This window comes from Phascolarctos cinereus, unplaced genomic scaffold, assembly GCF_003287225.1.
Source record: "Phascolarctos cinereus isolate Bilbo 61053 unplaced genomic scaffold, phaCin_HiC Scaffold_726;HRSCAF=1367, whole genome shotgun sequence".
NCBI lineage: Eukaryota > Metazoa > Chordata > Mammalia > Diprotodontia > Phascolarctidae > Phascolarctos > Phascolarctos cinereus.
The window spans coordinates 9,437,370-9,464,657 of record NW_027556098.1 but is presented as its reverse complement, the minus strand read 5'-3'; the positions used below and the strand labels follow the sequence as shown (position 1 = coordinate 9,464,657).

The following is a 27,288-nucleotide window of genomic DNA, read 5'->3' as shown; positions in this document are numbered from 1 at the left end:
TCTCCCGGCCCCCCCACCACACCCCACCCCCACCTCGCGCACTGCTCCTCGCGACCTGGATTTTCTCCCTCTGCCACGATGAACAAATGAGCTCGTGCGGGGGAATGAAATTTAAATTTCAGTCAGGGGAGAAAGTGCTGTGCTTCGAGCCCGACCCCACTAAGGCGCGAGTCCTGTACGATGCCAAGGTGCCACTGAGCGGGGAAAATGGGCGGGATGGGGGAGGCAGAGGGAAAGGATGGAAGGGACGTCCGCGGAGGGCGAGGGAGGAGAGGGGATGGAGATGGGTGCGCGGCTTCCCCGGGGCTGGGAATGGGCAGGACAACGCTTTGGGGACCGAGCGGGGAGAAAAATGACGTGCTCCTTCCAGGCGGTGCCGGGGAAAGGGCGCCAACTGCGCCGGTGACACCGGACCGGCGCCAACCGCTCGGGTGGATGGGTGGGTCGGGGGAACCGCGCTTGGCGCTAGGAACCGCGCGCGCGGAAGCAAGCCGGCCGGCAGGTCCCCGTGCCGCGCGGAGGGCAGCGCGCGGGGGGCGCGCGGAGGGGAGGGGCGGGGCCGGGCTGTGGGAGGGGCTGCGGCTCCGGAGGTGGCGCGCGCGCGCTGCGGCGCGAGGCTGTCAAGAGCTTGGGCGCGCGCTGGTATCCAACACCGGCCCCCCCCCCCAGCGCTTCCCCTCCGCCCCAAACCAAGAGGGTGGCCCTGCGGCTGCTCAGGACAGTGTGTAATCTCGCACCCTGGCTACCTGTGGAAAAGCCTCTTGTGTTGAGGAAATTTTAACTACCCACTTGTGGGCCACCCCCCTTTTTTTTTGCGTGTTTTTTCCACGCACGTTAGAGGTGTGTGCAGTAGACAGGAGTAAAATTTATATTTCTCCTACGGGTGGTTTTCTCTAAAGTGAAAAAAAATATTGTAGGAATTAGGAACACTGGGTTTATAGCGGCCCGGTGGTCCAGATTAACCTTTATTTATTTGTGACTCTGGGCCAGTCGCTTAACCTCTCTCAGCTTCGGTTTCCTCATCTATAATAATAGCCCTTACCTCATAGGGTTGTTATGAGGATGAAATGAGATTGTATTTGTAAAGTATTTTTCAAACGTTAAAGGGCTCTACAAATGCTTTATTTGGCGTCATGGACCCCTTTGGTGAAGCCTAGGGGCCTCTTCTTAGAATGATGTTTTTAAATGTGTAAAGTACATAGCATGACAGAGGAAACTAGGCATATGAAAATATCTATCTGTAGCCATCTATGTCTGTCTGTAGTTTTATATCTCTATTTGTCTATACGTATTTATACCTATATCCCATCTGTCTTCTGTCTCTGTTTGTATCTCTCATCTCTATCCATCTATAGTTGTCTATATATCTAGATCTCCCATCTGTCTGTCAATCATCTGGCCCTGTCTGTATGTCTTATCTATCTTCCATAAACCTCTCTCTCTCTCTCTCTCTCTCTCTCTCTCTCTCTCTCTCTCTCTCTCTCTCTCTCTCTCTCTCTCTCTCTCTCTCTCTCTCTCTCTCTCTCTCCCCCTCTCCCCCCAACCCCCCAGGTTCACAGAACCCAGTTAAGAACTGGGGTCTTGATTTAGGGGAAGCCTAAGGCATGGCTCGTGAGTGGAGAAAAGGGACTGACATCCCCTGGACAGGTCAAATCGTTTCCCTTCCAGTAACCTCAGGAATTTAAATTTCTCCTGTTCCTCTCTTCCAGCTCACTTGTAGTTTCCCCAGCACCTCCCCGGGCTGCACAGCGCTGCTCACCCTGTTGCCGGCCTTCAGGCCTGGCTGCTGTTTTCCATGGTCTTTTTAGCAATCCTCCAATTCTTCCCTTTGCCTGCATCACCCGGGTGCTTTTCCCTCCCAGAGCTGCTGGTGTCTCACGGCTGCTTCTCTCCTCCCCTGCCTCCAAAGGCCCTTCCGTTGTGGCTGCCTGCCCTGTATGACTTTAAAATGGGCGCCCCCAACATGTTCCTCTGTGATGCAGCCCCTGAGTCACCACGTAGCTTCCGCTCCCAAATCTTTGAAGCCTGTGGCAGGGATGTGCTGGAAAAAAATTCTCCAGTTTAAGGGAAGGGGTATGTTGTGAGCAAGTGTGAGTTGTGTGCCTTGTCATGGAGATAAGTAGTAAAGAAAAAGTTAAGAGAGTCAGCTCAGAATATCCAAGTCTAGCCTGGAAGAGGTGGAGTCCCAGGGACTACATCTCCCAGACTTTCCTAGGGCTGAGGCTAAGTTGTCCTGCCTGTAGTTTGGTGTTTTTATAATGATAGGTTCCCTGGCCAATGGGGTGAAGAAAATAGCCCTGACTAAAATCCATAGAGACCAATTAGAAGGTAGTTGGGTGGATACTTCCTATTCCTAGTGGGATGCATCCACTAAAGAAAAAAAAAAACGGAGATTTGGGAAGAAATTGTCATTCCGGCACAGATTTAAAAAATGAGAGAAACCTGTTAAAAATTATTTCTGGTCACTCTGATGAGGCTCATAATTTCTCATGTGTGCCTCCCAATGTATAAATGATATCTCACCTGTTTTTTCCTATTTCAGATTGTTGATGTTATTGTTGGGAAAGATGAGAAGGGCAGAAAGATCCCAGAATATCTGATCCATTTTAATGGTTGGAACAGAAGGTAAGTATACACTCCAGAAAAAATGTACCATTTGACTATCAAAAACATTAAAAAACAAACAAGAAACTTTTAATAACACTTTTTCCACAGGAGTAATTGTATTTTCATTTTCTAAAGAATGGTATTTAGCAGACTACATATTTTGAAAACCTGTGTTAAGTTAAGGAATCTTAATCTTTCAATATACTTTGAAGACTATTTCTTAATTATTTGACCACTTTCTGATTTTAAACCATTTGAATGTGTTTCTGAAATGAGAAAAAGAAGTTCCATGACATGTCCCTTTTTTCCCTTCCCTCTGCTGCTTTTTTAGGGTTTGCTTTACTATAATTTTAGAATTTTGGCTATCTGTAGTCACTTTTTTCACCTTTTGTTTCCTCAGCTGGGATAGATGGGCAGCTGAAGATCATGTTCTTCGTGACACAGATGAAAATCGTAGATTACAACGTAAATTGGCAAGAAAAGCTGTAGCTCGCATGTAAGAATGTTAAATTCATGTCAGCGTGAATTTTTTTCTCTTAAAGTGATGTGTTATAGGTTTAATATATGAAAAATAAACATTTGCTTGATCCATTAAGTAATTCATTTTAAACATATTTAAATGAACATGGAGCCATTTAATTTTGAATCAGTTGATGGAGTATTCATAGTGACTGTATTAGGACATTAAAAACTGATATTAAACACTAACCTTATATTTTAACTTTTTTTTCATTTCTTTTATTTAAGTTGCTAAATTCACATGCATGTAGTTCAATTGAATTTATCTTCTTTAGGAGAAGAAAAGGAAGGAAGAAGAGACGCTGCAGGTTGCCTGGTGTTGACTCTGTGTTAAAAAGTCTTCCTGCCGAGGAAAAAGATGAAAATGATGAAAACTGTGAGTTGGGTAGTATTCTAGGTAATAAATTTACTCTCTTAGACTTATCTACCCACACAGATATGTCATGGTGTAAGGAACATTGGACATAGGAGAAGTAAGTTCAGATAACTTAAGTTCTCTGGGTATCAGTTTTCTCATCTATTAAGTAGGAGTAAAAACCTTTGCAAAACCTACGTTATGGGACTGCAGAGGTTCAAATGAGATGGTTTATGTAAAATATTAAATGAATGTGAATTATTAGGAGATAATGGATGTGAAATAATTTTAAACTAATTGGATAATTTTATGTATCCAATACATAAGAATCAGTGCTTCCGCATCACAATTCATTCAACCCCCTGCTTCTTCTCATTGCCTTTACATCTTTTTTACTTTATTCTTTCTTTGACATGTTTCCCTTAGCATCTTCTGTGTCTGTGTTTGAATGAAATGTGATTAAGTACTCAGCCACAGGATCATATTTTATCTAAGACTTGTAGACTAACTGTGTCATTTGGCACTTGCATGTTTTACTTGAAAAATTAAGGAAAAAAACTCGTACTACTTCTTAAATACTTGAATGTATCTGTGATCTCATTTATAGGAAGATTCGGTTGTTACAGATCATAACACAACCTAGCATTCTAATCCTGTAGAATTCTTGCTTATGTTGGAAACATTTTTCTAGATCTTTTTACATTTTACAGCACTTGGGAAAGTGTCACCTTTTATCCCACACTCTTGCTATATGACCAACCCTCCTACTTTTTTGATCATACATTTCTTCTCTTTTTAGATTCCTTTTTTTTTTTAAAGGCAGTTGGGGTTAAGTGACTTGCCCAGGGTCACATAGCTAGTAAGTGTCAGGTGTTTGGTCTGAGGCTGGACTTGAACTCAGGTACTCCAGACTTTAGGGCTGGTGCTCTATCCACCGTGTCACCTAGCTGCCCCATCTCATTCAGATTCTTTATATGCATTCTTATACATAAATATCATTGGAAATAATTGTAGCCTACTTTTTTTCCCCACCCATAATCTTTCTATTGCTCTTTGGGTCACCCACAACTTTTGAGTCTTTAGCAATTGTGATATTATTACCTAGCTTCACAACTATACATCATCATCCCCGGGAGAATATTAGTGTTGAAATGATGCTTTTTGTGCTATGGTACATGTTTGGGATCTTTGACAATTTAAACATATTGCAGTTCACACTCTTTCTTTTCTGTTTTGGGCTGAGCTCATAAGTCTGCAGCACCTGTCATATCTGTGTTTACTGGAGGTACCAACTGAGTGGATTGACCATCCCATGTCATAGGATGGAGATAAGCATGTTTTATCTGTTTCGTTTTTCCTATGTGGATTGTTTGGCTGTTCTTTTTTGAGTGAACATGAATCTCATTGAGGAAGCCCTGTGATGTTCTCGAACTTAATGAATTATTAAAATCAGTTTCTTTTTCAGTAAATTATAAACAGAAAGCTTTTTTTGTGAAGGTTTTTGGATGTCTACCATTTTAGGTGGACTAATGGGACATAAGATGATAATGATAAAATATGATTTGTGTTTGTTTTATATAGCCATAAGTAGCTCTTCTGAAGATAGTAGTGAAGAAACAGATGAGGAAATAAGAAGTGAAGAAAGTGACATTGAAGAGAAAACAGAAATGGTAAAAATTTAACACTTTAAAAAAATTTTAAAATATATTTTAAAAGTAAGAAAACAAATTTTTTTGTAACAGAATTTTTCAAATATGAATAATGGCTTTTAAGAAATTATCTTAAAACTTTACTTGACTTTGTAGAAAGGATTTACCTCATTTATGATACTGCATTGGATATATTATTAGCTCTTTGCATTTAGTTCAAGTACTAAATCTTCCTAAATAATTTTTAAATACAAGTAGTTTTCCCCTGTAGTGTGAAAAATGCCACTTTTCAACATTTGTCTGTATAATTGAATGATGAAATAAAGTGAGCTTGCAAATCTGCAAGGCACTGTGCTAAGCATTGAGGATACAAATTTGTTTTAAAAGACAGCCCTTGCCCTCTAGGAGCTTACATTCTGATAGAAGAAGACAACACATAGAGGGAACTGGTGGCCAGAACAGGGAGTTTTATTTTGGAGAGGTAGAAAGTGGGGTCAAGGTGAGATGGTCTGAATGGGATGTTAAGCTGAAGCATGGTCTGATGCATAGAATGATAATTCAGTACAATTGGCTAAAATTGGCCAGTTTATACACAGTCATTTACCCATCAACTGGATTAGATCTTAGGATGGGAGCTTCAAAGATAACAGATAAAATTTCTCAAGGACAGTGCACATGGATTCTGGAAGACCTAGGTATAGAGGTCTAGTTTTCAGGTCCATTGCGGTAGAGGATGGTTCAGGTGAGGAGGAGCAAGTCAGTGGTGTCAGACAAATGCTGATATGGCTTGCAGCCATTTACTTAGATTGTGGAATTGTTTATTGTTTTTGGAGGCATCAGACACCATTTTCTGGCCTTTTTCATTTTTCCCTCTAGTTACTGAGAACTTAGTCCACAATGCTAAACAAGTAGTTGCATTTACCTTTGGGTCATTAATATGTATGATTAAGGTTTGAAATGTTTTAAGAATTCATAAATTCAGGAATCTCTCATGGAAGTTATTACCTCTTTGCAGTTAAAAAAAAACACCTCTTTCTAGTGTTACTGTGTTAAACTGTTAAAAATGGATTTGTGTTATTACAGAAAGAAGAACAGGAGTTTCATACTAAAAGGGACATGGAAGAAAGAACAATAAGTATAGAAATACCTGAAGTTTTGAAGAAGAAGCTTGAAGAAGATTGCTACTATATTAACAGGAGAAAACGTGTATGTAAAGGAGGATATAAATTGGGGGGCAGCTTATATTACAAATTTGCTTGAGTTACATCCAGCTAATCTTTTTTTTTTTAACATCCAACTAATCTTAACAGTAGTTGAGGAAAAGTTTAGAGAATAGAGAAATTATTTTTTTTTAAATTTAATTTTAGAAATAATTCTTGCAACAAAATATATTTAACAGTATTTTAAAGTACTAGCTCTAACTTTTTTTTCCTAATATGGACTTGTTTCAGAGTTGAAAGATATGTTAGAGGTCATTTATTCCAACTTGCATCTTAAAAAGACTCACTTCTACAGCATCCCTGACAAATAGTCCTGTATGTTTCTATTGTTCTTTGTGGTGCCTGCAACTTTAATTCTTTCCGTGAATCACAGCTGTACATCATAGTCATATTTAAATTATCATTATAGCTACTTCATGACATTTATATTGTAATTATCATAGAAATGTAGTTAATTGGCAGAAAATATGGCAGAAAAATATGACTGGAAAATTAGAACTTTTTTTCCTTTATTGTTACTTAGCTGTATTTTTCCAAGAGATTTCTCTCTGAGGGTTTACTTGAATAAAATTGGTTATTCTTCTTTAATTAGGTAGAGAAACTGAGTTGGAATAGCCTAAGTCAGTTCTTTTTTAAAATTTCTAAAAAGGAAGTATTACTGGTTTGCTGTCATTGAAATTATGAATGTTATTATTTGGATGATTAATAGTGTAAATGTTTGTTTCTTACAGCTTGTGAAACTTCCATGCCAAACTAACATAATAACCATTCTGGAATCATATGTGAAACATTTTGCCATCAATGCAGCTTTCTCAGCCAATGAAAGATCTCGCCACCACCAAACGACTCCACACGTGAACATGAATGTGCATTATATCCCACCAGAAAAAAAGTAAGTCGTACTCCATCTGAAGTGTCAGTTGTTGTTCTGTGGAGTAGAGAGGGGAATTCAAATTGTGGGGTGGGGGACCACTTGTGTTTGAGATATTTTAAGTTCTGTACTGCAGAAAAGAGGTGGATAGGGGAGGAGGATTTCCCCAGCTCTAGGTGTGGTTCAATTGAGGTTCCATGGTTCTGCTACAAAGCACATTTGTAGTAGGAGTTCTTTCATTCATCTTTACATCACCATAATGAGTATGCCCTCAATAAACTGAGGTGGCTGAAGTTGAAGGGGCAATTTATCAGTGGGGTACTTAGTATGTATTTTCCCTGTCAATTTAATTTACTAACATTGGTACATCATTATAGCATTTATATAATACTTTAAGATTTGCAGAGCACTCTACAAATTTCATTTTATCTTCATAACAACCTTGGGAGATAGTTCCTACTATTATCCTCATTTTAAAGATCAGGAAAACTGAAGCAGAAAAGGTTAAGTGACTTATCTAGGGTCAGACATCTAGTAAGTGACTGAGGCCAGATTTGCTCTCTCAAGGCTTCATCTTTCTGACTCCAGGTCCAAATGCCCTGTCTACTTTGCCACCCAACTGAATTGTTTCACTCTTGTTTCTGAAAACATAGCCTTTTTTAGTTTGACAACACTTAACCTATAGGCCTCCACTGAAGTTCTGCTCTGGGACTATTTCATGATGTGAAGTGAAAGCCCTGCAGGTTCTCCTAAGCTACCAAGAGGCAGCTCCATGCTGCCCCCTGCAGTCTGGAAAATTTGGCTATGTGACCCTGGGGACAAGTCACCTGTCTCAGAGCTCCTGGCTCTCTATGAATGTGAGTTGAAGAATGATGGCTGATTTGCATTGGTAGAGAGGGTTTCCTTCATCAATGAAATCACAGCTCCTAACAAAAAAATGCACACTAGCATTTGCTTAACTTCTGTCAGCTGTCTGTAAAATGGGGATAAGGACTTCCATTGTACTTACATTATGGGGTTGTTGTGAAGTCTAATTAGATGAAAAAGGTAAAGCACTTTGCAAACTTAAAATACTATATAAGTAATTGGTTTTTATTTAGAAAGACTTGGAATATCAGCCTAGAAAAGGACTATATCATCCAATGACTGAGTATAATTAAGTTCAGAGAGGCACATCTTTAGAAGGTTGGCCACTAGGTGATGAACTTTTTTTCAGCCACAGTAACACACGAAGACTACCAACCAAGATTTACGAAGGGTTGTCTAATGAGTGTCCATGTGGAGGAAGTTACATATTTCTGAAGTATTGAAGTAATAGGGCTAAATGAAAACATTGGTTAACTGTCTTCTTAAAGGCTAGTAATAAAATTGTCATTACTTAGAATTCATTAGACCCTTATAAATTCAAAATATTATCTTATTTTAAAATTTGAGGATCTTTTTGAGACCTTATTAAAGTAAGGGAATTCAGAACTTAATTTTTTGTTAACATCCATTTGTATATTATTTATTCACATATTTACAATTTTTAACTGCCACATTTAGCTATTATTTCATAAAATATCTTTAAACTCTTTCTCTCTCTTTTACCATCTCAGTGTTGAGCTTTGTAAGGAAATGGTTGATGGATTAAGGATAACCTTTGATTTCACTCTGCCATTGATTTTACTTTATCCATATGAACAAGCTCAATATAAAAAGGTGACTTCATCAAAATTTTTTCTTCCAATCAAGGAAAGTGCAACAAATACAAATAGGTAAGTTATGTAAATTAGTTTGTTCAAATGATTGATATTTGATAGTTAAAACAATTTTCTCACAAAATTTATTCTTCAGCAAAACTGCTACTTGGATATTCTTTTCCAAACACTATTGTGATTCTTTTAGATTTGATATCAAGTATAATCCAAGTATCATTAATATTTTTTTATATTTCTAAACCACTTCAATGAATTTTTATTTCTAGTTAGAGAACTAAGGTTAAGTCCTCTTAAAAGCAACATAGCTCATTGTAAGGTGGTGTGGTAAAAAGAACCACGTACTTGCTCTGTTCATAACTTTTTGTTCCTCTTTCTATTTCCTAGTTCCCCATAGTAAGCACTGTCTTGGAAAATCTTTAGAGGTTTCTGATATGTAATTCAATTGAACAGACACTTTTTAAACACCTGTTATGTGCAGTGCACTCTGGTGGCATTTCAGTAAAAAAAGATTTCAAAATCTTTGCCCTGAAGAAGCTTATCTTGTCTCCTATCATTATGAGTCATTGTAAAAACACTGGATTTGGGTCAGATATCCTGGCTTAGCTACTTATAATCTGAGTGATTTTGATCAAGTCATTTAATTTCTCTGGGCCTCAGGTTTGTTTATTGTTCGGTAGACTGGACCTGGAGTTAGTATCTGAATTCAAAGTCAGCTTCAGACACTTACTAGCCACAGCTAGTGACCCTGGGCAAGTTATTTAACTTCTGTCTGCCTCAGTTTCTTATCATCTGCAAAATAGGCACCAACCTCTCTGTTATTATGTAATAGGGTGGGACTATCAGGAGAGAATAAAAGAAACCAATCTTACTTCACAGTTTTGCCTAAGGCTAGTATTGGTAGTACAAGTGGGAATTATCTCATGTGTCACCTTTAAGTATGCTGTAGGTTGCTCACCTCCATCTTAGGGCATTGTCACTAAAGAGTTATCTTTGTATTCATACCATAGATCACATATCATTAAGCTAAGGATCTAATTTGATTTTTTTATAACTATGTAAAATAAGCATTCTCAATCCTTTGCTTTTAGCTTCTTATTCCTAAAAGTTTGGAGGAGAGTGCCTCCTAAAATTCGTCAATTTTGTCCATCTTAGACTTTGTCTAATAGGAGTTTTGAGAATTAGTAAATCTAATTTTTGTTTTAAATTTTTTTCAGCAATTTGCTCTTTGTTAACCAAAATATGTATGTACATTGTGTGATCGGTTGGTTTATATAAGGAAAGTCATAATCTCAAAGATTTATATATTTCTCAGGATACTTGGAAAGATTAATGAGGTATCTTTTTGGAGTTAGTTCCTCTAGTTGTCTTCCATTACTGTAACTTTTGATTTCCTGCCTATAAAACGCAGATAATACTCATTGGACTCTCTCATGGGTTTTTTGCAAAGATCAAATGAAATAAGGTATGTAAAGTGTTTTGTAACTATGAAATACTAGATAAATATAACCTGGGCAGCTAGGTGGAATAGTGGATAGAGTGTCGGGCCTGGAGCCAGGAAGACGTATGCTTCCTCAGTTAAGTCCAGCCTCAGACACTGATTAGCTGTATGACCCTGGGTTAGTCATTTAACTCTTTGCCTCAGTTTTCACATCTGTAAAATGAGCTGGAGAAGAAAATGGAAAACCACTCTAATATCTTTGCCAAGAAAACCTCAAATGGGGTCACAAAGAGTTGGACATGACTGAAAAACAACTGAAAAAAATTTAAACTATTCTAAATAACAATATTTATTATTTTCATTTGTTTCAGTGTTCCTTTACCATCATAGCACATGATTTAAAGGCATGAATATTCCCATTACAAAAAAATCCTTTGTTGTTATTATTGGTGGCTAATATATTTAAGGTTCTTGCTTTTCTTCTTTAGGAATCAGGAGGAACTGTCACCAAGTCCACCCTTGTTAAATCCACCAACTCCTCAGTCCACCGACAGTCAGCCTGCTACAGGAGAGCCAGCAACACCCAAGAGGCGAAAAGCCGAACCAGAAATGTTACAATCTCTAAGGCGTTCTACGCGTCACACATCCAGCTGTGACAGGTTATCTGAAAGTAGTGCTTCTCCACAGCCTAAGCGAAGACATCTTGACACATCAGCCACAATGCCAAAACTGTTTTTGCATTTGGAAAAAAGTAGGTTTAAATTTTGTATTAAGTAATTCTCTTCATAAAATTTAATGATTAGAATCTTTTATTTAAAATTTTTTGTTTCTTTTGGGAACCCAGTGCATGAGCTCTTCTTGCTGAGACTCTTCTACTTTTACAAAACATATAGTTTAAAACTAGTTAGATTTTTAAACATTTTAAGATTTAGTTTAAGGATTATTTACTGACTCCTCAAACTGGTTTCATTTTGGAGTTAGAAAGTAAGTCATAATTAAACTCAGCAAATCTTTATTAAGTACTTACAGAATACATAGCATTTTATCACAAAGATAAAGATAGTACACAGGTGTTCTCTCTCTCTCTCTCTCTCTCTCTCTCTCTCTCTCTCTCTCTCTCTCTCTCTCTCTCTCTCTCTCTCTCTGTCTCTCTCTCTCTCTTTCCCCCACCGTCTCTGTCACACACACACACACACACACACACAAATTACCATTTATTACCAAATTACCAAGTTTTGAACTGAGCCATGAAAGAAATACAGAATGTGGAATTAAGGAGAGACAAAAGGGAGGTGACAATCTAGGTAGATACAAATAGAATTCCTGAGGAAACAAAGAAACAGGTTGGCCCCTGTAGTTTTTTGGGAGTTCTGGCCTTGGGCATAGTGAGAGACATATGAGGTTAGATAAGAATAGTGATGCTGATTTATTGAGCATTTGATTTCATAAGTCATTTTATAAGTTCATAAATTATGGCAGAGGGAAATGAAATTAAATCATTTTTTCACTTCAGTAATTTAGGCAGCATCGAAGAGTATTGACTTGGATTCATGGAAGTCTTGGTTTGAAACTAGGCCTCTGCTACTTGCTATTTGTGTGACCTTGAGCAAGTCAGCCTCTCACCTTCCATTTCCTCCTCTATAAAATGGAGGTAATACTCAGCTTAGGATTTATCACTGGGTTGTGATGATGATCAAATGAGATAATGTGTGGAAAGTGCTTTGGAAAAGTTAAAGCACTATGTAAATGTAAATTTTGTTGTTGTATAGTTCTGCCTTTGCCTATTACATTTGTGAATTCAGTGGATACATTCCTGTTAATGCAGATTCTAAGACAAATATATAGACTGAAGATCGATAGTTTTGTATGGGAGTTAGTTAAAGGCATTCTTGAGACCTTTGCTTCACCTCAGCCAAGTTCAGTCTCTTTTATCTGGAGCTTTTAGGCATAGCATCTTAAAATAGCAGGCATTGTCTAGAACATTGCATGCTGCGGTCAAGGAAATAGAGAGGAGGAATGGAGGAAAATCAGAAAATCAGAAAACCAATAGAAGTAGAAGTTACAAATGGACTAAAAGCACCAGTCCTGGAGTCAGGAAGAACTGAGTTCAAATCCATCTTCAGACACTTGACACTTATGAGCTATGTGACCCTGGACAAGTCACTTAACCCAATTGCTTTGCAAAAAACAAAAATAAACCCCGAAAAACCCCACTACCACTACTACAACAACAAATGGACTAAAAAGCCTACTAAATATGTATGATATGTGTGTGTATGATATATGTATGTGTCACTGATTATTGAGTAATAACTGAGTTATCAATTTTAGATTTATTCCTTACGGTTTTTATAGTTTATGAAGTAGGTTTTTATTTTATCAGATACTTAATGTATGCTTATTTAATTGAATTGAATGTGTAATTTACAGCTGAATTAATTTATCTTTTTCCTCCCATATTTTGGAAGAAACTCCAGTACATAGTGGATCATCTTCACCTATTACTTTGACTCCTAGCAAAGAAGGGAGTGCAGTGTTTGCTGGCTTTGAAGGTAGAAGAAATAATGAATTAAATGAGGTAAAGAACTATGTTTTGGAAATCACCAACATTAGTAGTTGAAGGGTATAGATATTAGTCTTAGTTGCCTGTGGTACTGAGTGATTAAGTAACTTGACCTGGCTCAGATAACCAGCACATGTCAGAGGCAGGTCTTGAACCCAGGTATTCCTGGCTTCAATCTGGCTTTCTAGCCTTTATTTCATGTAGCTTTGCTTTTTTCATAAATCCTCCATGGAAGATTGACCCAACGTGGTGGGTGTATATTGAGGTGCCCCTGTACATGTGGGTGGTTTTTCATTTTTTATACACAATTGGCCACCTTCTTTTCTAGTTCCTGTGCCTTCAGTAATATCAGGGAGCATAAGGGTATATTATTCTGTCTGTTCACATTGCCACCACCCTAGTTCAGGCTTTCATTTTTTTCTCTCCTTGATTATTTCAATAGCCTTCTAACTGGTCTTCCTGATGCAGATCTCTGCCCTTTCAAATCCTTCCACCCCCCCATGGCTGCTGAAATTATTTTCCTAAAGTTCAGATCTGACATACTTACTCAATAAACTCTAAAGGCTCCCTATTTGCCTTTAACATCAGTTTAAGATTCAGTTAGTCTTTTAAAGCTGTTCACAGCTTGGCCCCAACTTACCTTTCTAGCCTTATTATTTTCCTTCACCCACTCTACATTCCAATGGCACTGGCCTTTTTTGCTATTCTGCCATTGTTTGGCCATGTGGCTTTGTGTTGAATGTCAGTGGGCTGACCTGGAGTGCACTGCTGTCTCACCTCTGACTCGTAGAGCCTTTGTTTATTCCAAACTCAGTCCAAGTGTCATCTTCTGCGTAAAGCGTTTGCTGCTCCTTTCAGCTGTTTTTCCTTATCCTTATACCATCCCCCCTTAACTTTAATTGTACAGTCTTACATTCCCCCCATTAACTTTTTTTTAGTTTGTATATATTGGGTAAATACTTAAACTGTATATATACCTGTTATTTCCCCTGTTAAAATATGAACTTCCCACAGATAGAGACTATTACATTTTTGTCTTTAGTTCCCTTTACCTAGAACAGTGCTCGACACATAGTAAGTGCTTAATAAATTTTGTTGATTGATTAATATTAGCATGGTGTATGATATAATAATGTGTATGATATAATAATGTATATTATTGGTATTTTCCTAATAATCCTTTTGACATACTTTCTGGCTTTTTACTTGGAAGATATCATTTGGATTTTAGCATCATATTTTCAATTGTCTTTATTTAACTTTAAATTCATTTTTATAAAAATATGAAGAAAATAACTGCTTTCTCATAAACTTATTTCTTTGAATCAGCATTGGAAAGCCAAAAACATTTATATGTTGTGTTGTAAATTAATTGCTCAAATTTTAGAATAATGATTTTTTTTATGTTTGGAAGTGAAGATATGATTTAGTAATCAATCAACAAATATTTCATGCACAGTGTACATGGTGTCAAGTAAAAGAGTATATGACACAGCTCATATTTTACTCAGACTCCAGATCTTTTGTACAAGGGGTGTTAGGAAACCTTGACATTTCCTGTTAAGTTTTATATAGCTAAACTTTGTAGCAGGGAGCATTTCTACACCTGAGAGAGAGTTTTTGATTGTGGAAATAACAATTACAGTTTCTGCTTTGACAGGGAGAGTCACAGGCTTTAGGAAGCACCACATTCTTAGAAGTTTTTTTTCTTTCTATGGCCCTTGGGCTCTGAGGTAATAACATGAGAAAAAGTGGTAAATCAAAAAAAGAATAAGGAAAATAAGTTTGGGAACCAAAGAGAAAGGATGCTACAAAAACAGAAAGAGCCATGTGAGAGGCTATGAGATACAGTATAGAAAGTGTTGGCTCAAGGGTCAGGGGAATCTGACTCTAGGCTCTGCTGCCGCCATGATTAGCTGTATGAGCTTGATCAAGTGCCATCTCATTTTAAAAATGAGGACTCTGTACCAGATTTCTAATGTCTCTCCTAGTACTGAAATGCAATTGTTCTTATTTAATTGGTGTACATAAGATGTATACTTGTGAAATTTTTTTTCAGTTCTTTTATGAAATCCCTGATTTATTGATGTGAGTGCTTTCTCAAAGATCACAGTTGCTTCTTGTCTTAACTATGTTTTCTTTGACAGTTACTGCCTTTGTCCCTTCTTCCCTCCTCTCTCCCCCACAAAATTATATTGCCTAGTAGCCAACTTTCTGGTAGTGAGCCTCTTTGAGCTTAGCTAAGGTGGTCTTCAGATAACCCTTATGAACTTGATAAGGACTTTATGCAGGATATCCTCTGCTTGCATAGCCTTTGATAACCACCTCTGGTTATCACTTGCCATTATGACACAGCAGAGTAAGAATACTGTAATGAGCCAGGATTTCAATCACAGATGCAGACCCTTTACTCTTAGAGACAGTTTCATGAGCTGCTTTGGCCAAAACTTCATTGCATTCTGGCCAGTCCTCTGGTGATGAACCTCTCTTAACTTCTCATAGATTCAGAACTAGAAGGGACCTTGTTGATTACCTTCCTGTCTGTGTAACTTTGGGCAAGCCATTTAATCTTCTCTGGGCTTTAGTATCCTGATCTGTAAAATGCAGGGTTTGTACTAGGAAGGCCTGTAAGATTCCTTCAGTCTCTGAGTCAGTGATTCCATGTGTTAATCCAACTTCCTCACTTTACATATTAAGGAACTGAAAACCAGAGAGGTTAAGTGATTTACCCAAGCTCACGTAGGGACCTGGTATTTGATTCTAGGTCTTCTAATTCCAAATCTACTGTTCTCACTAAACCACAGTGGGATGAAAAACATACAGACCATGCTGGGTTATATTTGAATCTTTGTAGCTTGAAAGCACCTTTCAGATTTTGTACCCTGTTGGAATAGTTTTGAAGAACCTAGACTCTACGTCCTAGAGCAAATTTCTTTACCACTGAGACCTTGCAATACGACTTTAATGAAGAATATATGAAAATAAAACTAAAAATTGTTTTATGTGATGGAGAAGCATCAGAATTAATTTCTGCAAGGAGATAGAAAATTCAGGTACAGTAAATAGAACAATTTGGCTTAGAGTATAGAATTGGTTCTCAAACTTACCTACTAAATAAAAATTGGCAGAATCTTTCTAGTAGAATGATGTAAAGTTCATTTAAACTGCCTTTGCAGTATGGTGAGAAACACTGAAATAGAATATTTGACTAGGGAAAAAATACACAACCGTTTCTTTTCACTACCTATAATTTCTACAGAGTTTATCTGAAGGCCTAAAATATCTATATTTAACTCTACATGATTGGTTCACCAATTTTTTACTTGAAACCATAAAATATTGTGGTTAGCTGACCCCATGTAAACACACTGGTCTTTCATCTTGTCAATGTGAGGTTGCCATCTAGTGGCTAAAGGTATAGCTTCGTTGGTTTTAGGAGAAACAACCTTTTAAAATTATGTTCAGAAACCAGTTTTGGCAGAAAGTAGGAACTCCATGTAGTTCATACCTACCAGTTCTCTAAGTAACTGAGGATGTAGTTCATTTGCACCATGTGACTTGATTTTATCAAGAAGAACTGAGGCCTTTAAAAAAAATTATTCCTTTATTAAACTTTAGTCTTACCTCCTATTTTTGTTCTGTCCTTTCAGTCCAAAGGTCATTTTCTTTTGTAGGGAAAACAGAAGCAAAATAAAATAGAAGAGCTTTGTCTTCTTTCTCTTGTCATTTTCATTTTCACCCAGAGTCCTTCTTTGATCCTCTTCTTTTCTCTACCATGGCTTAAAAAAATAAGAAAGCAAAACAAATAAAAAACACTTTTTCTTACCAGATCACACTAAGGTTTAGTATTCCTGACACTATTTTATGGTATGGCACTGCACTTCTGTATTCATTCTCTGTTGACTGCTTTTGTGTCAATTTATTTGGTGTCTTCTATGGGCCAGGAAATATGCTAGGTGCTGGAGCTACAAAGGTAAAAATGAAGCAGCCCCTGACTGCTGGAAGACAGCTCAGTGCTACAGTGGATAGAGTACTGGATGTGGGGTCAGGAAGACTTGAGAACAAATCTGGCCTCAGTTATGAGATTTACGACCCTGTGCACATCACCTAACTGCTGTCTGCCCCAGTTTTCCCCACGTGTAAAAATGAAGATAATTATAACATCTACCTTATGTTATTGGAAGTACAAAATGAGATATTTGTAAAGTGCTTTGCAAACCTTAGAGCACTATGTAAATGTTAGTTATTATTATTATTAAATATATACAAAATACGTGATAATTTTGGAGGGGCAAGATATTAACATATCGGGAGTATCAAAAAGGCCTGATGTGGAAAGTATAATCTAAGTTGAGCCTTAGAGTAAACAAAATAAATGAAAAATATTTCAAAGAGAGCAGAAGTGAGGAGAAAGCACATTCCAGTCATAGGCTATGTAAAGGCAGATGGAATGTCATGTATGAGGTCAGTTTGTAGAGTGTGTATAGAGGAATAATGTATGAGGCTAAAAGGTATAGTGGAGCCAGGTTGTGAAAGCTTTAAAGGACACACAGAAATTTATATTTGATTCTAGAAACTAACAAGGAACAACTGGAGTTTATCATCTCTATGGCTGTTTAAAATCCAAGTTGGATGGTGGAATTGCCTTTGTATCCACATCAATTGGACAACTCCAGTTTTCTTACTTACTGGGATTATCCCTCTCCCTTCCTTTTTTTTTTTCTCAGAATTGCATTCTCAAGAATCGAAATATTTGCATCGAAGTTGTGATTGGCAGTATGTTGCAATCTACCTTTGTTGACTATTTGCTTTCTACCATTGTCCTTGAGTTGTTTGTAATTTTGTGGGTTTTCTACAAAATGCACTCAGCATCACTGACAGGATATTGATATTAAAAAGAAAGATTTTTTTTTTTGTAATATTGAGTAATTAATGAAACTAGTACTAATACCATCTTATACGTGTATAGTACTTTAGTTGGTTTCACGTGCGTTATATCATTTAATTTTCCCAATAACTTCTTGAAGATATGTAGTGATAGCATTCTTTTTTACATATTGGGAAATAGTCTCAGAGAAGTTAAGTGACATGTTAAAGGTCAGATTACTGGTAATTTTTAGAATCAGAACTTGAATCAGAGTTCTGACTCTCAAGTTCAGTGTTTTTGGAAGGTCACCAAATGGGTAATGGTTCTTCTTAGTCAAAGTATATTACAGAAAGTATCAGCTTCTTTCTACTAGGGGAACAGGGATACTTTGTATTTACAAGTAAGTATATATAAAGTATTAAGTAATTTCAATACATAAAGAACATTAATGACTAGAGATGGTACAATGATCAAGAAAGGCCGAGTGTCAGAAATAAAACTTGAATTTTATCTTGAAAAATGTTAAGAATTTCAAGAGGAGTGGAAGTAAGAAAAGAGTACATTTCAGAAATCAGGGACCATTCTTGTAAAGGTACAGTCAGGAGATGTAGTATCAAGTGTGGGCAGTAATTAGTAGACTAGATTAATTAGATTGGGTAAATTAAGGGGAGTAACATGAAGTAAAACTGTAGAGGGAGATGAAAGCCAGGTTGGAAATGGCCTAAATGCCATTTTGAGGAGTTTGTATTTATCCTAGGAACAATAGGGATCCATTAAATATTTTTTGAGTAAGAGACTCAATTTGACTTGGTCAGATTTGTATTTTTTAGTAGTATCAGTTTGGCAGCTATATCAAGAATGTATTGAAGAGGGGAAGGACTGGAAGCAGAGAGCCCAAGTAGGAGGTTATCATAATGATATGAGCAAGAATCAATGAATACTTGAACTAAAATACAGGGTATGTGAATTAGAGAATGGGGTGGATGTTAGAGATGGGGTTGGAGGTAGTTTCAGCAAGACGTGCTAACCGATTGGATATGGTAGCTAAAGGAGAGGGAAAGAGTAAAAGGTTTTAAACCTATATAACTCGGAAGGACCAAAGTTCCTTCAATGGGACAAAGAAAGTTTGTAGATGGAATGAGTTTTAGAGTTTGAAGATTCCTATGAAACATCTGGCATGCCAGAAGGAAAGAAGAAAAGAAGAATTTTTTTGTGCCAAGCACTTCATTAACTGCTAGGGATAAACATAGAAAAGTAAGACAATTTGCTCTCAGCAGGATTACATTCTAATAGGTAGAGACAACGCATATATAGAAGAGGTAGAGTTCCAGTATGCAGGTGATAGTATGCTAGAGTTGAGGAAAGAGATTTGAGCTGGATATATTGATTTGGAATACATAGGGATGACAATTTAAGGAGACTAATGAGATCACCAAAGGAGAAGGGAGTATAGTGAAAGGAAAAAAAAGCAGGCTCAGGACAGAACTGGGTAATTGAGTTCTAAAGTCTCAGGACAGAGCAGCATGGGTATTCCTTTGCTTAGAAATTTGGACATGGATAATGGTTCAGCAGAGGAAATTGAGAAGAAGTTGTTAGACAGGTACAAAAAGAACTAAGGGCAGTTACAAAAAGCCAAAGGAGGAAAGAGTATTCAGGGGGAGGAGGGTTGACAATGTCAGAAGCTATAGAGGAGTCAGAATAGAATGTGGATTGATCAGAGGTGATTGGATTTAGTACTTAGAAGACTGAAAGTCAACTTGGAGAGAGCAGTTTCAGTCTGGTGAGGTTTGAGGGGTGGTCAGAAGGCCTATTGTAAGGATTGAGATGTGAATTGGAGTTGAGAAAATGGAGGCCATGAGCACAGACTTTGAAAAAGTGATACCATTTAAAAAAAATTTTATTTTTATTTTAAAAGACTTATTAAGTTATTAAACAAAGACCTAATGGATACGAAGTAACTGAAGATGACAAAAAAAAAGGAATGATTAAGGGAGAAAAGTCCTGGGAGAGATAAATGCAAGAGCACAGGTGGAAAGGTTGGCCTTTTTCATCAGAGACTGGGACAAAGGAGAGAGAATGGGGGGTGATGAATAGAGGTTTTGAAGGATGGGGTAGGGGAAAAGAGGGCACTCCAAATCTGTGGTCTCATGTGTTTTACAAAGTAGGAAGTTATATTCTTTGTTGATAGAAAGGGAGGAAGAGGTAGTTGTATAGGAGACTTCAGGAAAGAGAAGGTTTGAAGTAGTGATAATGATATTCAAGAAAGAATAGTAGAAAGTCATGGGGAAGAGAAAGAATGCATGTAGGAGGAATGAGGCAGAGGAAGATATTGATGTATAGGAGCTTTTGCTCAGGAAGTATTTCAGACTGATGAATTGGGGGAGTGGAATAGTTATGGGTGATGATCAGATCAAAGGTATTTAGTTGAGGGGGAGTGAATATGGCCAGGAAAAGTGAATATGGCTGGGGGGAAGGGGGAAATCATGGGAGTTTAAGAAGTTGATGAACTGAGAGACTGGGGTCTTGAAGAAGACATCAGTGCAGGCCTTAACAACATTTGTCCTGCAGTTTGCAGGTGGCCCCCAAATGTAAAACAGGCCTGCCAAAGGATTTCAGCCAGCCCACGAAAAATGTAGAGGATGTAAAACAGGCTCGCTTTGGTGGGCCACATGTTGTGCAGGCCTGCATTAGTGCATGTATTAGGGTCCCCAAGAATGAAGGCAGAAGTTAGGTGAAATTTATAAGGAGATTGGGAGAAATTATAAGCATGTTTCCTGTCTTCACTGTTTTGACCTAGAAGAAAAATAAGAATATGATTTGACAGAGGAAGCAAAAATATCTATTTGTAGATTGCATGATAGTGGCAGTGAAACTAAGACAATAGTTTCCTTAGAGTAATATACAATTAAATCCACTAAAATAATCATTTCTGTATGATTGAGTTATCCTGTTTAGATTCATATAGAACTTTATAAATGCAAAAAAGGTTTACTGTTTATGTTTGGGCTGTATTAGTGTAGTTAAAATCATTGTACTACAAAAAATACTAGTATTCAAACTATTGAAATTAATCTAATGATTTAGGGCTACACCAATCAATTAAAACTTCAGGTTGATACTTTATCAAGTTAAGCAGAACATTAACAGAACTCATAGGGAAAAATAAAAGATCAAGCCTATCAAGAGAGTATCAAAGCTGAGGAAAAAGCATGGCTTATTGGATGGAGGGCTGGGAGTTAATTATGTCAGTGAAAAAAAAAATATGGAGAAAAATGAATAGAAAAATAAATCAGTGGAAAAGATGAAGTATAATAGTACCTAAAAGGAAATGGAGTATTTAATAAACCTAAGATCACAAAGTACTGCCAAAAGGTTCCCTTTTGAGATTTACTCAAAAAATTATATAGAATAATAGAATAGAGAACCAGGGTGGAGAACCTGCAGCCTCGAGGCCACATGTGGCCTTGTAGGTCCTTGGGTGCAGCCTTTTGACTGAGTCCAAGTTTTACTGAATAAATTCTTTTATTAAGGGGATTTGTTCTTTGAAGTTTGGATTCAGTCAAAGGATGGCACTTGAGGACCTAGAGGGCCACATGTGGCCTCAAGGCTTCAGGTTTCCCACCCCTGTAACTTTAGACCAACTTCTTATATACTACAAAAATTTAAAATGAATAAATTATATAAATAATTTTAAAAACCACACACCTTAAAAAATAGAGAGGAAAGAAAGGTTACATTTCTACCAGTTATAAATTGTGGAAGAATTTGTAACCAGAGCTAGGATGGAAGATAATATAAAAAGCAAAATAGACCGTTTTGAATTCATAAAAATAATAATAGAAAAAACTTGCACAAATAATATGCACATAGAGGGGGAAAAAAGAAACTGTAATTGAGAGGAAAAAAAATCTTTGCATTAAACATCTCTAGTAAAAGCATAGAACTGTAAGAAATTTAAAGATATTATCGAATACTATATGCTCATTTTATAGATAAGGAAACTGAGGTCCAGAGAAGTTAAGTGATTTGCTCAAGGTTATATAATAAGTGGTAGTGCTAAGATTTTTAACTCCAGTCCTGTGATTCCAAAGCCAACAGTCTTTCCATGAAACCATGCTGTCTCCTGAAAGAATTGACACAAATCTGTAAAATTTAGAAGCCATCTCACATCAGGCAAGTGGTCAAAAGATAATGAAGTTTTCAAAATAGGGTACACAAACTATAAACAACTGTATTTGAAGTCAGAAGACTTGGGTTTGAATCTTAACTATTTTTGCCTTTATAACCTTGCGCGAGGCATTTCTCCATGGCCCTCAGTGATAGAGGGCCTTCCAGTTCTAAACCTTTCATCTAACCGAAAAAATGTTTAAAATCACTAATAATCAATAAAGCACAAATTAAAACAAGTATATTGTATCACCTCACATCCATCCATTTGGCAAAGATGGAAGAGGCAAAGTTAGAAGGGACTCTGGGAAGATATATATACTAATTCTTTCCCACTAGAGCTGAAAATTAGACCACTCATTTTGTAGAACAACTTGGAATTATATAAGAAGAGTTACTGAACTATTCACACTATTTGATCCAGTGACCCCTCCTACTGGTTTTATTCCCCGAAGGAGGTTAATGATTGCATGAGAGGGCTTCATATGTACAAGAATATTAATAACAATAGTTTTTATGGTAGCAAAAGGGGGAAGTATGTCTAGCAATTGAAGAATGGTTGGTACACGAATGTAGTACAAAATCTAAGCACCTTAAGAATAGGGATTGTTTAATTCTTTATATTTGTATCTCCTATAAACTAACCATGAACCTATTAAATTATTACTTTCAGGTGCTTTCTTGGAAACTTATGCCAGAGAATTATCCCCAAAGTGATCAGCCTCCTCCTCCTTCATATATTTATGGATCACAGCATTTGTTGCGAATGTTTGGTAAGAGATTTTTTTTTTATCTTTTAAAGTTTGTCCCAATTTGAAATTCTGTTTAGAACTTTAGTTTTATTTTGAAATTCCTATTGGTATTCTGTAAATCTGTAGTGAAAGTTGGGATTTTTAAATCCTCAGCACCATTTTTTAGAACCCATTGCTAGCTAAGACTTCATTTTTTCATTAAAAAAAAACTGCAAGTTTCGTTAGAAATGGAAGGAGTAGAAAACCAAACTTCAAAATGAGAAAACTAAAGGTGGGGTAAGGATAAGCATTTACCACACTGCCTTTGCAGTTTATTGATTGTGGATTGTTTCCTTATTTACTTATTTACAGTAAAACTTCCAGAGATCCTTGGGAAGATGTGCTTTTCTGATAAGAACCTTAAGGCTTTGGTTAAGCACTTTGAACTCTTTCTGAGGTAACTTGCTTTTTCTTTGTAAAATGTATGCTGTCATTTTGGAATATCAAGAATACATTATTTTTAATAATTTTTAAAAAGTAAATGTTTATTGTGAATTAGGATTGACTCATTCTTTATATTTATGTACTCAATTCCTGTTACCATGCCTGGTGTTTAATAGTGGGTGTTTAATACATTCTTGTTGATTGAGATATCCATTCAGGTAGAATATTTTAATTAGCACAATTGTCCTCTAGACTTTCAGTTGCAACTTTCAATTGGCTTTTATTTCTTTACATAATTTATCCCATTTCTAAATCAGTATATTTAGTATACGTGGAAGACCCTCTAACAAGGGGCCTTGCCAACAATATGTAACTTTTAGGCTTGGCCTCGAGGGGTAAATTTTACTTATTTCATACAGGTAGAACCTAGGTGGACTGTATAGGATATGAATGTGATGTAAATAAGTATGAAAATATGAAATTGAAAATATAATCCCTATTTTGGAATGAAATTTATTTTTCTCTTCATTTTCCTCTAAATTTCCCCATGTCTTTACCATCCTTCAAGTCACCTAGATTCAAAAATTTGAAATCATCTTTGATTCTTCCCTCTTCCTCAACTTATTCAGTTGCCACATCTTTTTATTTTATCTTCACAACGTCTCTCATATCTTCCCTCTCTCTATATTCACACAACCCCTACTCTAGTTTACATTTCACTTGGACTTTTTCCTAATTGTGTGGGGGTTTTTTTGGCCTCCATTCTCCTTCGTTTCCAATATGTCTTCTATATAGTTGCCAGATTTATATTCCTAAAACACAGATCTGACCACGCCACCTTCTTACACAATAATATTAATTTGTTTCTTTTGCTTCTGGGACAAAATACAAAATCCTCAGGCTAGCTGTAGGTCCTTCAGTCTGACTCTCATCTACCTGTCTAGTTTTATTCCATATTATTTACCCTGGCAAGCTAGTTATTACTCCTACCTGATGTCCCATCTCTCTGCTACTTTCTCTTTGCTCAGGTGAGCTCTCCTCCACTTCTGGAAGCTTTACTTTCTTGAAGACATACCTCAGGTTCCACTTCCTAAACGAGCCCTTTCTTGATCCATCTCACTTGTTAATGCACTCTCTCTCTTGAAATTATTTTGCATTATTTTGTTTATATATTATATTTGTTTATTTATAAGTTGTATGTCCCTAGTAAATAGTAAGCTCCATGAAGGTAGAGTTCTATTTAATTCTTTCCCCTACCCCCATCTAGTTAATTGCCTCACACAAAATGGGCTTAATATTTGTTGAATTTAGTATAAATGAATCTTATGTGCAAAGATGAATTCCAGGCCAACTGCTGTGAGAAAATTGAGAGGAGAAAAGGATTGCTTTCATTTTGGGTGGGGAGAGTTAGAGGAGGCTTCACAGTGGAGGTAGTACTGAAGTTGGGTTTTGAGGCAATGAAGGGATTTGCAGGCAGAGATAGGAAGGCAAGCCTGGGGAAAAGCATGAACAAAGGCAGAAAGATGGGAAGGAGTAGAATGAAAAAGGGGGACAGAAAATGGTTCAGTTTGATGGAAGAAATATGTAAAGTGGGGAGTAGTATGAGATATAGCTAGAAACATAGGTTGGACCGAGATTGGGGAGGACTTTTTATATGGATTAGGAGTTTATTCTTTATTTGGTTGTAATCATAATATAATAATATAATAATAGCTAAACTTTGTAAGTTTACAAAGTGCTTTCTAAATTCCTCAACAACAATCCTAGAAGGTAGGTGCTCTTATTCCCACTTTACAGATTAGGAAACTGAGGCAGAGGTTAAGTGACTTGCCCATGGTAATATAGCTAGAAAGTGTCTAAAACCAAATTTACATTCGTGTCTTTCTGAGTCCAGGTCCAGCACTCTATCTGCTATGCCACCTGTGGAAAGGTTGTACATAGAAGAATGATGAGACTATAGTCATTGTCACACAAGACTCATCCTAAAAAAAAGCCAAAAAACATAAATTTTAAAACCAAGAGAATGAAGAAATAGTAATTGAGGTTTAAACTTCTTCCCCTGAACTCCCAAGTACTTTGACGTTGTTTAGGTTCTGAATTTTTATTTTTTGTACACTTGGCTACTACTTAGAAAAGTTTAAGTGAAACAAATTCACATCACAGTTCTCACAGCTAGCAAGCACTTTACAAATGATCTCTCTTTTGGTGAAATCGGTACTGTTGTTATCACCATTTTACAAATGAGGAAACTGAGATTGAGAGGGTTTAAGTGATTTGCCCAAGATGACACAATAAATTATTGATTGAGACAGATTTCAAATTCATGTCTTCCTGACTCCCATTCCATCATTGTATCCATTATGCCACCTTACTGCCTTTAGGATCAAAATATCAGAATCAAAATTTTCCCCCTTACACCAAAAAATAGATTGTAGAACAGGTTAGAACTTAAATCTTTTTGCTCAACTGTATTTAGCCTATAGGAATGTATTTATTTGGTAATATCATTACCTTGAGAGGGGGTGTGTGTGTGTGTGTGTGTTGTGTGTGTTTCAGGGAACCTAGGGAAAAATTGATTTCTGAAATTTTAATTAAGACTTTTGGGTTATTTTCCCCCCACGTTAGACTCCAGTTTGTGTTGGAAGATCTTATAAGATTGACTATAAAAATCTCATTCATAAAATTGAAGTAAAAATATTAAAACTAAAGTTTCTTTCAATTTCCTCCCTTTTATTCTAGGTTTTTAGCTGAATATCATGATGATTTCTTCCCTGAATCTGCTTATGTAGCTGCATGTGAAGCCTACTACAGCACCAAGAATCCCCGGGCAATTTACTAAAATTAAAAATTTTTTGATGAAAATATAAAAAACATTCTTTCTATAGAAATGTATATTCTGTCACCTTGCCATGTTGATACCAGGTGAAAAACTAATGGAAATAGCATGGCTTTTCTTTTTAGATAGACCAAAAAGAGACCGAGACAGCTGGATTCTTTGGCAGAAATGGATCACTTTTTTGTCTGAGTTGCCCAATTACTGCAGTGTGAATTTCTCTAATATTTCTTATAAATATTGCTTCTAGATGACTTAAGGAACTACATCAACATCTAATGCTTAGAAATGCATATTTTCTCTTTTAAAATGGGATGAGAGCAGCTGTATTAGTTGTAGAACATTTCATGAAAGTGTACATGATTTAACTTGATTCAGCAAAAAATGTGAAGTTGAGGTTTTATTTTCTTGCCATGGAACTAAGTGTATTCTTATGAGGAAAAATACATGTCCTGTGGATTTTTTTCATAATTGTTCTTAGAGGGGAAACAAATGGATAGAAAAACACAATAAATCAAAGCTTTTGGTTTATATTTCTGCAAAAACATTTTCAATTACTTGAATAAAATATTGCCTTTGTTTTCAGACCAATAGAAGACTTTGTTGCAATTTTGCTTCTTTGTGGGTGAGGAGGTGGTTTCAAAGATGGAAGAATCCTTTTTCTTACAGCGCCTTCCTTCTTTTTTGTGCCATTCTTGTTTAATACACCATATTCCTTGTGTTGACTTTAGTGGAAATTGAAGAAACCTGTTGCCTCTGTTCTTCAATCCTACTTTACTAGCCATAGTACTGCTGGAAAATGCACTGGACATATTACCAACTTGCTCCTCTAGCAGCTACATTAGCCCTAACCCTAGTACCAGGTACTTTCACTTTTTGTTTTCTTTAGATTGATAGAATAGATTTCCATGTTACATAGGTATTAAATAACATATGTCTTTTACACATATTCTAAGGACTCTAGAGGATTTTACTTTACATAGGCGTACCAATGAAAACTTGAGATCTTTATAAGATGGTTAGTGACAATTGTATTAGACACCCTTTTTTCTTACGAGGACGTTAGTTGCTAACTAAAGAGTATGTTGGTTGTCTGATTTCAGAATAGTTGTAACTCTGCCCCTTTCATTTTAAAATCTTTATGCCAAGGTTTTCCCAACTTGCTTTAGGGAAGAGTTGTTTAAATCTTTGGAGCCTGCAGTATTCTTGAAATTGTTCAAGAAGTTTTAACAGTCAACAGAATTGTACATGAAAAAAAATAGTTTTTACTTATAAGGTTACTTATTAAATATTTCCAAATAAAATTAATTCAGTTTGATTGAGA

The 27,288-nt window shown here is 36.6% G+C and overlaps 1 protein-coding gene across 1 annotated transcript; it reads left to right on the top strand.

The window, feature by feature from the left end:
• Nucleotides 1-27,288, top strand: MSL3 (MSL complex subunit 3). Its single transcript, XM_021007490.2, has 13 exons — nt 1-188; nt 2,543-2,625; nt 3,008-3,103; nt 3,402-3,502; nt 5,063-5,151; nt 6,214-6,336; nt 7,082-7,242; nt 8,820-8,978; nt 10,848-11,110; nt 12,828-12,937; nt 22,630-22,729; nt 23,060-23,144; nt 25,871-27,288. Exons 1-13 carry the CDS (start codon nt 87-89, stop codon nt 25,968-25,970), a joined length of 1,572 nt encoding a protein of 523 aa, XP_020863149.1. The 5' UTR covers nt 1-86; the 3' UTR covers nt 25,971-27,288.